This window comes from Narcine bancroftii, chromosome 5, assembly GCF_036971445.1.
Source record: "Narcine bancroftii isolate sNarBan1 chromosome 5, sNarBan1.hap1, whole genome shotgun sequence".
NCBI classification, from domain to species: domain Eukaryota; kingdom Metazoa; phylum Chordata; class Chondrichthyes; order Torpediniformes; family Narcinidae; genus Narcine; species Narcine bancroftii.
In genome coordinates, this window is record NC_091473.1 from 163,230,490 (window position 1) to 163,243,596 (window position 13,107).

At 40.2% G+C, this 13,107-nt stretch overlaps 1 protein-coding gene across 1 annotated transcript in view; it reads right to left on the bottom strand.

The window, feature by feature from the left end:
* Positions 1–11,496, bottom strand: part of LOC138764115 (receptor-type tyrosine-protein phosphatase gamma-like) — a 735,396-nt gene extending 723,900 nt beyond the window's left edge. The window contains exon 1 of the mRNA XM_069939515.1: positions 10,240–11,496. Coding sequence (XP_069795616.1) covers positions 10,240–10,321 — 82 coding nt within the window. The 5' untranslated portion in view covers positions 10,322–11,496. The remainder of the gene's footprint in view (positions 1–10,239) is intronic.
* Positions 11,497–13,107: the final 1,611 nt, after the last annotated feature.

Sequence of the window (13,107 nt, forward strand, 5' to 3'; positions counted from 1 at the left end):
ATAAATGAAGATGTGAGAGGTGGAGAGACATTTAAGGGAGGAGATCCCTGGGTAGTTGAGGAATGTTCCAGAGAAAAGTGAGAACAAGAGCAGATAAAAGAGAGATAGAAATAGTGGAATCAGATGAAACCAATGATTACTTAAATTGTAAAATTCAGATGTTCATTTTGTTGGGTTTTAGCCTTCCCTGGAAAAATAAAGTTTGAACGTCAAGTCTTTTATCACCTAGGGTTTATTTGCTTTAGAAAACGTATAGAGACTTGCTTGAATAGATGACTGGATGATTAGGGGCCAAATATAGGGAAGTGTTATTAGCAAATTGATCAAGATGGACGTGTTAGGGCAAAAAGTCCATTCCATGTAGTTTCATGTCGCCCTGTAAATTGATGTAAAGACGACCTTTCTCGTGAACCTTGATAAACTTCTGCAGATATGTAGTGGAAAGTGTGCTGACTGACTGCATCATGGCCTGCTATGAGGGCACCAATACCTCTGAGTGGAAAGCCCTGCAAAAGGTAGTGGACACAGGCCAGCACATTACAAGCAAAATACTCCTCACCTTTGAGAAAATCTACATGAACTCTTCAATCAGAGAGCAGCAGCAATCATCAAAGATCCACACCAACAATGACATACTCTGTTCTTGCTGCTGCCATCAATTAAGAGGTATATGCATCACCAGGTTCAGGAAATAGTTGCCAGCCCTCCATATCAGACTCTAAACAACAAACTCAGAGACTCATTTAAGGACTCTTAGTTTGCACATTATTTATTATTAAATATTTATGTTATGTATTGCAGTTTGTTTGCAATTCTTTGTTGACATTTCTCTCTTTCTTATCGACAAGTAGAAATTATGCCTGGACTATAGGAAAAAGAATTTTAGGGTTGTGCGCGGTCTCAAGTATATACTCTGACAATAAATCTAAATTTTGAACTTTGAAATCTTGCAGTTTCTCACCATACATCTACAAATTTTAAAAATGCATTCCGCTTAAAATGAAACATGATGTATAGAATTGATCTGTACAATTATTTTATTTTACAAATCGCTCACAACCATACGTATTATCAGCTAACTGTCCAACTCAGGGCCAATATCAAGTCAAGCTTACTATTTTCATCAAGCAACATAAAATGAGCAATCTTGCCATGAATACAGCATTAAAAAGGCCTGGATAGCTTAGAATTTGTCAAATGTGTTCAGGGAAGATTTCTAAATCAATATATAGAGGTACCAACTAGAGAGAGTGCAATAGTGCATCACCTATTTGGGAATGAGTCAGGACAGGTGCATAGTAGGGGAATATTTTGGGGGCAGTGATCATAATGCCATTAATTTCAAGTTAATTATGGAGAAAGATAGGTCTGGGACTCAAGTTGAGATTTTAAATTGGGGAAAGGCCAATTATGAAGAAATGAGAAAGGATCTAGAATGTGTGAATTGGGATAAGTTGCTTTTGGGTAAGGATGTGCAAGGTAGGTGGAAGACCTTCAAAGATCAAATTTTGAGAGTACAGAGTTTGAATGTTCCTGTCAAGGATTAAAAGTAAAGTTACCAGGCAAAGGAAACCTTGGTTTTCGAGGGATATTGGGGATCTGGTTCGGAAGAGAGAGGTGTATAGCGGGTATAGGCAACACAGAGTAAATATAAAGAATGCAAGAAAAACCGCAAAAAATCTGCAAGGCTAAAAGAAGATGAGGTTGCTTTGGCAGACAATGTGAAGAAAAATCTTCAGGGCTTCTACAAGCATATTAAGAGCAACAGCATAGTAAGGGGAAAAATTGGTCCCCTTGAAGTCAGTGTAGTTGACTATGTATGGGGCCAAAAGAGATGGGAGATCTTAAAATGATTTTTTTTGCACATTTTTTTGTATTCAATCAGGAAACAGGCACAGAGTCTAGAGAAGTAAAGGAAACAAGCAGGGAGGTCAGAGGAAGAGGTGCTTGCTGTATTAATGCAAATAAGGGTGGATAAATCCCCTGGGTCTGACAAGATACTAGGTCAGACCTTGAGGGAGACATGTCGAAATTGCAGCAGCCCTGGCATAAATATTTAAAATGTCCTTAGCCACAGGTGTGGTGCCAGAGGATTGGAGGGTAGCTCATGTTGTTCTATTATATAAAAAAGCCTCCAAAAGTAACCCTGGAAATGAGCCTGACGACAGTAGTAGGTAAATTATTGGGTTGCTTGAAGAGATTGGATATACAAGCATTTGGATAGCCAGGAAATGATTAGGGATAGTCAACATGTCTTTGTTCATGGTAGGTTGGGTTTAACCAATCTTATAGAGTTTTGAGGAGGTTACCAGGAAAGTTGATGATGGAAAGGCTATGGATGTTGCCCACATGGTCTTTAGTAAGCCCTTTGACAAGGTCTCAAGTGAGAGGTTAGTCAGGAATGTTTAGATGCTTGGTATTCATGGTGAAGTAGTAAACTGGATTCGGCAATGGCTGGACGGGAGAAGCCAGAGAGTGGTGGTGGATGATTGCCTCTCAGACTCCTGTGACTAGTAGTTTGCCTCAGGGATCAGTGTTGGGAACCTTGTTTTTCGTCATCCTTGTCAATCATCTGGATGATAATGTAATAAATTGGATCAGCAGGTGTGTAGATGACACTAAGATTGGAGGTATCGTGAACAGAGAAGAAGGTTTTAAAAACTTGCAGAGGGATCTGGATCAGCTGAAAAAATGGCAGATGGAATTTTATGCAGGTAAGTTTGAGGTGTTACATTTTGGAAGGACAAACCAAGAAAGGACATACACAGTAAATGGTGGGACATTGTAGGAGTGTGGTAGAACAGAGAGATCTGGGAATACAGACACATAATTCCCTGAAAATGGCTTCACAGTTCAATAGGGCTGAAAAGAGAGCTTTTGGCATATATCATAAATCAAAGTATTAAGTATAGGAGTTGGGATGTTATGTTGAAGTTGTTTAAGATATCGGTGAGGTCAAATTTGGAGTATTGTGTGCAGAATTGGTCACCTAACTACAGGAAAGATATTAATAAGATTGAAAGAGTGCAGAGAAAATTTACTAGGATGTTGCCTAGATTTCATGAACAGAGTTACAGGGAAAGATTAAACAGAATAGGACTTTATTCCCTGGAGTGTAGAAGAATGAGGCTTGATTTGATAGAGGTATTTAAAATTATGAGGGGCATAGTCAGAATACATATAGGTTGGCTTTTCCTACTGAGTGCAGGAAGATACAAATCAGAGGACATAGATAAGGGTGAAAGGGCAAATGTTTAGGGGGAAACGTGAGAGGGAACATCTTCACACAGAGAGTGGTGGGAGTGTGGAACAAGCTGCCAGTTGAATGGTGAATGTGCGCTCACTTTTAACATTTAAAAATAATTTGGACAGGTACATGGATGGAGGACGTATGGACTGGGTGCAGGTCAGTGGGACCAAATGATTTGGCACAAACTGAAAGGGCCGAAGAGCCCGTTTCTGTGCTGTAATGTTCTATGGTTTTAATTTCCCTTTCAGCTGAGAACGATGGTATCACCAGAACATGGAATTGTATCTTGGCGCAGCTCACGTTTCCCATAAATTTTCTCATCAATAAATTTATTAAAATATTTACTTTTTTAATGCTCTAATTCACTTTTCAATGTCACTTAACAAGCTTCATTTGAAATAACTGAACAATTAGAAGTGGCATCATTAATCAAAATAGTGAATAAAAGCAAAAAGAAACCCAATACGTTGCAATGGCATAACCATTACCATCATAATGGAGGCATTCCCCCCTGCTGGCAGGTAATGAAATTGTTGTATTATTAAGTGTATTTTGATCTTACACATGACAGCAAATCACAATGCAAATAAATTTCAATTTAACAGGTTTCTTTTGAATGATGAAATGTTGAGATGTGCTGTACAATGCCTTGCGCTGTAAATAATTTAAATATTTAAAGATTCTTTGAACACATTCATCCTTAATGAATTCAGTATTGCAATTAAATAAATATATCCTTGCTTATACAGCATTTTATTCTTGCTAATTATTTCCAGAAGCAATGTATCTTGGCAAAATATGAGAAGTTAATTTTAATATATTTGTTAGAGACTCAAAAATTTCTGAACTGCTTCGGACTCTCAACTCTGCTTGACATTTAACTAGCTCAATCTATTTTTCCAAGAGTTCAACTCCCAAATGTTAAGGAGGTTGTATTATATTATTTACGAGTTCCTCCTCGCTTTACTGTCCTCTAAAACAATCATGATAGCAAACTAACATAGCAATTGAATAACTTTATATTCTCCGAAAGGGAATTTTTAAAATTAGCCTTGCAAATCTCCAAATAGGAACAGCTACTGATTTCATAGCCAGAGGAGCAAAAATATTTAAAAATTCTTTCAGACCATAAATTAAACGCCATACCTTTTTCTGAAACAGAAAAACAAGATTACACACAAAAAAAGATCTTTTTATCCCCACAAGCTAACATTTAATACTATAAAGTGCACCATCTAGAGGAAAAGAGAGGAAAAATCAGACTTTGTCCATCTCAAGCAATATTTAATCAGCATAATTCACATTCGAGCCGCTCTGACAACTTAGGGTGTTATTTCTCACATGACAACAGTCATAGATATTAGTTATTAGAATATATGGAGTTTTGGATTTGCGTAAATTATAAGTACCCAAATTCCTTTTTGTTCATCGTTTTCTGGATTAGGATTGAAACTTCCATCAATTCTAAAAAATTTCCTCTCAAGTCATAATATATTCCCTGCTCACTTGAAAAGATTTTCTGATCCATACTCCAGAATAAGGTAGCAATGAGAAATTATTGTCCATGGTGGACAGAAGCTTAGTAACAGGATATTCTGGCTTTCAGAACATTTCATCAAACAAATACTGGTGCCACCCTGTTAAATATAGATCCAGTTTTATACTAAAGAGGAAGCCGACCTATGCCTGAGTCCAACAATTTTCTGCAGCGCTTCAGATTACTGAGTATCCCACAACAACTCTTTTCATGTTAAACAACTTATTCAAGTATCCTGACAAATTATTGATTTTTAAAAAATTATATAATTGTGTTGGTTTAATTCCAAGACCACATTAGCCCAAATTAGGAAACACTCAATCTCAAAAGTCAACATCCATGAAAGTAATGCCTCTTATGCATAACCTTGAAGTATATCATACTTGGCTAGAAGTTGAATATGCTGGGCATCTAAGACAGCCAGCAATTTATCCTATTTACCCTTGCATCAATCACCACAAAAATTACTGTCTGGCAAATGGCTTTAAATGGAGAGGAGCAAACATTTCATCTGGGAGCACTCCAATGCATGTCCTTAAACAATAAAATACAATTATGTTGAAATAATCGGAATGGGGTGCAAGGAGGATGAACTACAAGTTTAGAAATAAATGCAAATCAGCTCAGAGAAAGAAACTGTGGGAAAGAAAGAAAAGATTAAGACAGAAAAAATACTGCAGAAAATGCCATTTCTAAAAGCAGAAAGGGCCCTGACTGAACTGTTACAATAGTTAATATTCTGCGCCCCCTGAATTTATTCACTTAATTGCATCATGAAAGTGTCACGTTTTAAAAAGTTGACTTTCTGTGGTGTGATTAATCAGCATATGCGGCAAATCAACATAATTAGATTTTCAGATTTAATTTCAAATCTGCTTTTTGTGTGAAGTTGCCATATCGTTGGGTAACAATGAGGACCATGACTCTTGTTATTCGGTCAGCATAATTCTGTCCCATTGCTTTTTTTGTGGGGAGGGGGGGAGGTCAATATATCGACAGCTATTTTGTCATAAACTCTAGAATTGTTCCCAGGGATTAACATTGCACATGTTCTTAAGAAAACATCCACGTTTCAAAAAGTTAAATTTGCTTTGAACTGCAAAGTTCCTTAAATATTTTTTTAGTTCTGCAGAAAGACAGAAGATTTTACTGTAAATTTCAAAAGGGCACATTTGAAACTGATATACACACAAGTTTTATATTTATAAAGCAAATTTTCGTCCCTGACCTCTGCATTCTTATTGGATGTAATTGTTCTTCCTCAATGTCAAAAAATTACTGAAACTTTTATATATACATCTATCTATATAGTTGTCTATATAGAGTGGACAAAATGTTTAAAAATAAGGATAACACTTGGATTATTTTTCACAATTTAATACATTGCTGAACTGAATTAGTTTCACGTGCCTTCACTCTTTGAAGTGAACAAAAGTTTGTATCTAGTTGAGTGAAATAAAGCCTCAAAGGTATTTAGATCAATTTTTAGGAGTGCAAAAATCCTTTGGAAGAAAATATCCTTTTTTTCAGCAAATAAAATGAATAATTACAGGTTTTGTTTTTTCAGTCAAAATTGGTTTTTATTTTTAACTTCATGGCCATTCAATTCAGATTCAGCCTGTTCCTATTATCGCAAATTGGAGCCTTTTTCAAATTATGCTGTTTAAGCATAATTGGTAAAGATGGATATTCCTAAATGTTTTCCTCTTCGTCAAAGCAAAGGCATTAGTTATGGTTAAATCTAATATGATGTCACGGTTTAAACTTACCATTTTATATTTACTTTGCTGCACAAACTTGCTTGAAATTAAAGTTATCTGTATATGCTTCCCTTCAGATTTAGAACGACGAGCAGGTCAGATTAGACAATCTGTCACAGCATGAGAGAACAGTTACTGGTATTCACTGCAAAAGCTTACTTCAACGGGTTTAAGCAAAGACCACTGATGGCAAATTGTTGGTTTTTGGCAATCATTTTAGTGCAAACAGCTATGAGTTCTTTCCCAAAAATAAGGATGAATTAGTACGAAGATGTGAGAATATATTGATTACATATCAGTAAATTTATTTCAGATTAGAATAACAAGTGATCCTCACTGGTCAGAAGAAATATTTTCAGATACCAACACTCTTATTCAATCACAAAGGAATACTAGACAGTTCAGATCAACCTGAGCAACATTTACGGTTTGCCATTTATTGCGAAAACCTATTTTTTGGTGGCAGCTCCAACGTTCAGAATTTGAGGTCAAACAGTTGCAGATTGGAGAAGTCGTAATTTTGCACTGATTTTCAGCACCAAAATTGCACACAGTGCAGCAATATCTCCAAAATATTTATGACTGAAAGCCAAATGAGGGCCAAGTATTACAATTTACAACAAGTTTAAACCATCTACTTGAACACCAGATAATCCCACCAAATATTGACAGATTGTTAATGCAAGGGTGTTCGGCATTGCTACTTTTATTTGATTACTTATTTTTCCTGTTATTCTTCTGTGATCGACAATGACTTACTTCCACTCTGGTTTTGTTGGTTCAGAAATGGCTGATTGGACTTGTGTGGGAATTTCCGTAAATGGGACAGGAGTGGCTGACAGAACAGGCAGGTTTGTGAAGTGATCCACTTCCCTCAGCCACGTCAGCAGGAGTTTCGTTGCTCTCATTACCATCTAAGCAGTCAAGGGTCAGAGATTCCCAGGAGTCAGTGGGGATGCTACATTTCTTTAAGGAAGCTTGAAGCACATCCTGGAATCTTATTTTTACTATTGGCCTGGTCATCTCCTCCCACTGCAGAGCTCCCAAAAGAGAGCCTGGTGATGAATTTAGTCTGAACAAACATGCTTCTTCCCTGAATATGGGCTGGAGCCAGCTCGAAAGTTATCAGTTTTGAAACAGGGAAAAGAGTTAATCCCCAGTAAGCCTCAACAAGTGCAATTATCAATGTTTCTCCTCGCCCACCCCCCAAGTGGGATCAGATTGCTGTTCCTCCGTTGAAATAAAACGACTGTCTGACAAAAGGCTTTAACAGATCCCATTTAAAAATAATGTTATCCTTTTTTAAAAAAAAAACAGAGAAGCCTAAGCAGCTGTCAAGAGAATTCAGTTTGCTTCCGACTTACAAAAGCAGCCTTCCTGGCACAATGTCCCCTTCATTGAGCGCCTCTGATAACTACAAACGCCCGAGGAAGAGAACATCAAAGCAATTCCTCCGTGTCTGTATTATGTCTCCTAGCAGAAATGCTGACCACACTTTATTTTAATACGCCAACTTTCAAGAAACGGACCAACTGAATGCCAATCAACAAGATTACGAGCAAGATGGTAAATTCATGCTGTGAGGAATAAAGGAGCCCACAAATTGCATCTTTTGTTTCATCATTTGGTCTCTCGTGGGTCCCAACATATCAAAGGAAAGATTAGAACCTCAAATGACCAGCAAAGTTTTTTTTCCCCCCTTCCATTTGAAGCCATTGCCTCAGCAGCAACTGTGTGCATTTCAGGTTTATTCCAGCATCTTTCTGTGGATCATATTTACAAATACATGTAAGGAAATGTTGGAAATTGGCAGCTCGAAGTGAATTAGAATCGAAGAACACCGCGATCAAAATAATACAAATGCTGGAAATTTGGATTGCAAAAGACTAAATGAGCTCAAATAACTCGCTGGATCACGCCACTAGCTTTGGAATTTGAAGTGCAATAGTTTCGGAAATGCCGTTTCCAGACACGAAAGAAACCGAGATTCTATCTGGAACATGCTCCTGGCTTTATTTTGTGTGACAGCCCAAAGAAAACGGGGAAGGGCGTCAGAGAGAGAGAGAGAAAATCAACGCTCTGTGAAGGAAAGCCTCGGGGGTTGACTTATGCGTAATATCAGACCAAAAATAAAGAACCGTGCGTCTGGGAGCTCACAGTACCGACTCCAGATGCGGTGTGATGTATGTGGGCGCTGTTCTTTCCTCGGAACATCACTCATCCATTCATGTGGGAGACGATCCTCCGATCGCCCCCTACGACATCATCAATACTTTTTTGGGGGGTAGTGCATTGCTCAACGCAATTATTTCTGACTAGCCAAGGAAATGGGTTTCGTTGCATTAGAGAGATTTCTTTCTCAGCCCCAATTTCCAGGGTCCCTCCACTGTTCTGGGGTTCCCAATCCCAGAAACTTTAGTTTGACAATGCGGCACGAAGAGCAGAACTCCCTGCCAGCTCCGCACACCTCCATCCCTTTGAAACGAACGCTGTTCTCATGAATCGGGATCACCATTGGGATCCCCGTAGCTTTATTAAAGGACACGTCGTGGTAATCAGAGACCAAAGCATGTTGCTTTTTTTAAAATAAAAAAAACCGCACACAATTAATGGTTCAATTTCAGAACAAATATGGAGATGAGAATTCGAGAAATAAAACTGGCCCTCACAAATGCATAACACTCGTCGCTCTTCATTGTGTATCACTTTGCATTGACAAACGGTTGTCTTAGCGCAACGTGACTTCCATATCTGAAGTCAGACACAATCCACCACCAAACAATCGACCTCCACCGTATTTGACTTCAAAACATGTGGCTCAAGTTATACCAAGGTATAAATCAATCACAACTCACAGTCCTGTCAAATCAAGCCCACATCAAGACCTCCGTTCTTCCAGTGCGCCTGTAATGTAATTACAGTACAATACAACACGTCAGCCCAAGGGTTCAGCCAGATTCCCCTGACTCCCAAGTCAAGCCTGAATCATTTCACAACCCGAGATTTATGCTTTCCCTTTCTTATTTTGCAAAAAGGGTCCCCTGAAAAGATCGTGTTAATTCAGACTGTGCGGAATGTTCGGATTTGGTGAGATAACCGACTGTCTAAAAGACTTCTCAGAAATGTTCGGACTGTGGGAATCTGACCGGATAAGTCAAGGTCAGCCAGGAGTGAATGGGCAATAATGAAAAGACTTATTCTACTCCCAAAGCGGCTCGTGGTGGTTGGGGTGGGGGGTAGCTGAACCCCCCCTCTCTCTCATGCCAAGTGTTACTCTTTTAGCCCTGTTAATTGTGGCCAAAGAAATGAAGTGACATGGTTACAGAGGATGATCGGAAGTATTTCCACTTTCCCCTGTTCTGAATTCCGCTTACGCTGGCACTGCACCAAAAGGAGAGTTAACCGGTTTTTGTTTTGCAATAGTCAAAACTGCAGCGGACAGGCATGGAAACAAAAAAAAAACATAACACATCTCAGCATTTGGATTTATCTTTGCAACATCTTGGGCTTTGGACGCAGCCGGAACCCGCGATCCCGCCGTGTGCCAAATCAGCACCCTTCCGCCCCAGACACAAATGGTTTGCTTTAACATTTTTTTTATCGTGGAGCATTTTTTGTCTTAATTTACAAAACACACTGCATCAAAACTGAAACACAGACAAGTCATTTTGTTTCATAATTTGCAAACTTACTGGGTAGAGAATCGGCGAATAAAAACCTGCAGACTGTGTGGCAGAAGAAAAGCACAAAGCCCCGTTCCAGTAGCCCCTGCATGACAAATGCACATCCAAACACAACTTGTTGAATAGTTTTACTGTCGGGGGGAAGGAAGGGAAAGGGAAGGGGATGGGGTGGGGGTCAGGAAAGTCCACGGTTTCACGGGAGGGCCTGAGCAGGGCAGGACTTTAGCTCGGCTGGCAAGGGGAGGTTTTCTCTTCTCCGAAAAGTGCAACTGCCGTCCAAGGTGAGAAGGGCTGACGACGTGCAGGAACCATTGAATCCCGAAGAAACATGAGCCCTGATCTGCTCTGCCTGGCCGAGAGTGGAGTCAGTCCATCACCATCAGCGGAGCAGCGAGCACCAGCAGCGCGCGGGCAGGGAATGGCAGCGCAGTCGGCTCGAGCTGGAAGCTTTCCATTCTTCGGCACAGGAAGGACCATGTGCGCCTCCAGCCACTTCAAAGGCAGCGAACCCGACTTTCGGGCAGGCGCGCGCCACCGCAGCTGGCGATCGGCGAAGCGCGCGCGCGCGCCTCCGGCAACCGTTCGTGCGCGCCAAGGGAGGGGGGGGGGAGGAGGTCAGCGAGCACGTCAATCGTGATGGACGGGAGGCACCGACCATTCACGGCCCCGTTGAACCCGGCTTTCCAGACAGCGGGCCAATCACCGCAGCGGTGGGCGGGGGTCTCCGTCAGCGGCCCGAGACCTTCCGGCCTCGTTGGCGCGAGGCCCACTGGGATATGTAGTGCACGGGATCCAAAGGGTCGTGGTGGGGAACGGAAGTACCCGAGCCACGAACTACGAGTTCCAGCGTGCAGGGCGGCTAATTTTCACCCTCCCCTGGCTTCCCGGCTCCAATTACGGCGGTAAGTCTGTCATTTTCGTGTGATTGCTTGCTCCAGTCGGCAGATGGGATGTTGCCTTTAAAGCAGAGAAAGTCTTAAAAATCCCCGTCTATCCACATCCATGAGGAGAGGAGTAAATATTTTCTAGGGGATTTCACTAATTGGGATCCATGTCGTACGACCAGGGGGCTGGGGACTGATGTCCGGGCTTCCCTGTCATTCATCCACCTGCTTATCCTGTGCAAATGTTGCCAAACATTTGAACGACAGCTTGCACTCTTTGATAGGAGTCCGTCTGATTTGAAACCCGCCTGGTTTTTTGGGCCTCGAGGCGCTCTCAACCACGTTGTGCTCAACAAGGAAGTTGCGACATTCAGCAACTTCACGATACAGGCAAACAAAAAGGGTTGATCATTGTTGCTGAAACTGAGGACGACTGTGCTTCATTGGAGACAAATACCGTGTAAATCACGTTGCCTCCTGCCCTGTGTTTTACGATAAATAAATAGCCACCTCTGCGCATTTGGAGTGTAAGTCTTGCCAGAATAAAGCCACCAGTTGGAAGGACATCTTCCCTGATTAATTCAGGCATAACGTAATTTGTACTTATTTTTCAAATATATGAAAGACAATGTTTAAAGAATCGAAGGAGATGTAAAACCTTGACGTAACTTATGTCTGAAACATCCCCATTAAGAGATATGCAGCGTCGCCCAAATGCTAATCACAGAGAATGTTTTTTTCTCTCTCCTTCAAATGGCAAGTTTTTAATCTTCATTAACAGTCGACAGTGAAGTATTGAATGCTGCTGGTAACATTGTTTTGCATTGATATAATAACATTCCTCTGTCTTTCGCCCTTATTTTTTATCGTTAACGTGGTGCTTGGAAGACTTATTCCCGAAAAAAGTACCTGTATTCAATGTGAATGTCGCAAAGGGGTCTCCTAAATGAAAGGTAGCAACTCATCAGATTTGTGATAAGAGAAATCATGATTCAGGAGAGAGATCCTTGCTCAGTCAAAGGGCCAAGATTCTGATCAACAGTCTCGATCCAGAAACGTTATGTTTGCTTCTCTTTGCACAGAAGTTACCCGACCCGAGCGATCCCCATATTTTCCGTGTTTGTATCATATTTCCAGCATGTGCACGTTCTATTTTAACGTCCCATAGATTCTTCATCATTTCTCAGTAAAAGTTAAACTTCCTTTGGTCGAGTAAAAAAAAACTGATGAGGATAAAATGTCTACTAGTTCTCCGGTAATGAGGTTGTAGTTTCAAGGTTTTTTTTTGATAAATAAAATTAACTTTGACATTCGGATTAAGTTCTATCACTAATTACTAATAGATGTAAAGTTATATTTATTGCGGATGCAGCAGAAAATGTAAAATATATCATGGGCATATCAAGTTATGAAAAGTGAGCAAAGAGAAGGAAAATATGTTTTATCCAACATTTATAGGACTAAGATTTTTAATGACCAGTCGGGAACGAAACATTTTCAGCATTTTTTTTTGGCTGACTTTCTTGGTTTCTTCCAGTATATTCTGAGGCGGGTTTGCAATCCAGCTCACTCTCCAGGGATTTGAGCATTTGATTGGATGATGCACTTTGGAGATATTAAAACTTACCTTTTGATATAATTCTGAAATTATAAATACATCGGTGCTCTGTGGTAAGGGATTAGTTATGATGGTGGATGAGTAGGGAATAAAAGGTTGAGAGCCTCCAGTACAGAGTGAATACACTGGATCTTCAAATAAAATTGCTTTCCGTTCTCTAACCTGAATCCATTCCTGACTTGAAGGTTGCTCTTGCTTGTATGGTAAAAGGCCGAGCAGCATCAAAACACTTGCAAGTTTCTGTCACCACAATTCAGCATAAACTAGCTGGCCCATGCTACAGAAATTTGACAAAGAAGAGATGCCTTTTTATTGAACGAATGAGGCAGAGATGCTGAAGTGTATGTGCATGTGTACTCGGGATGTGCATTAGAA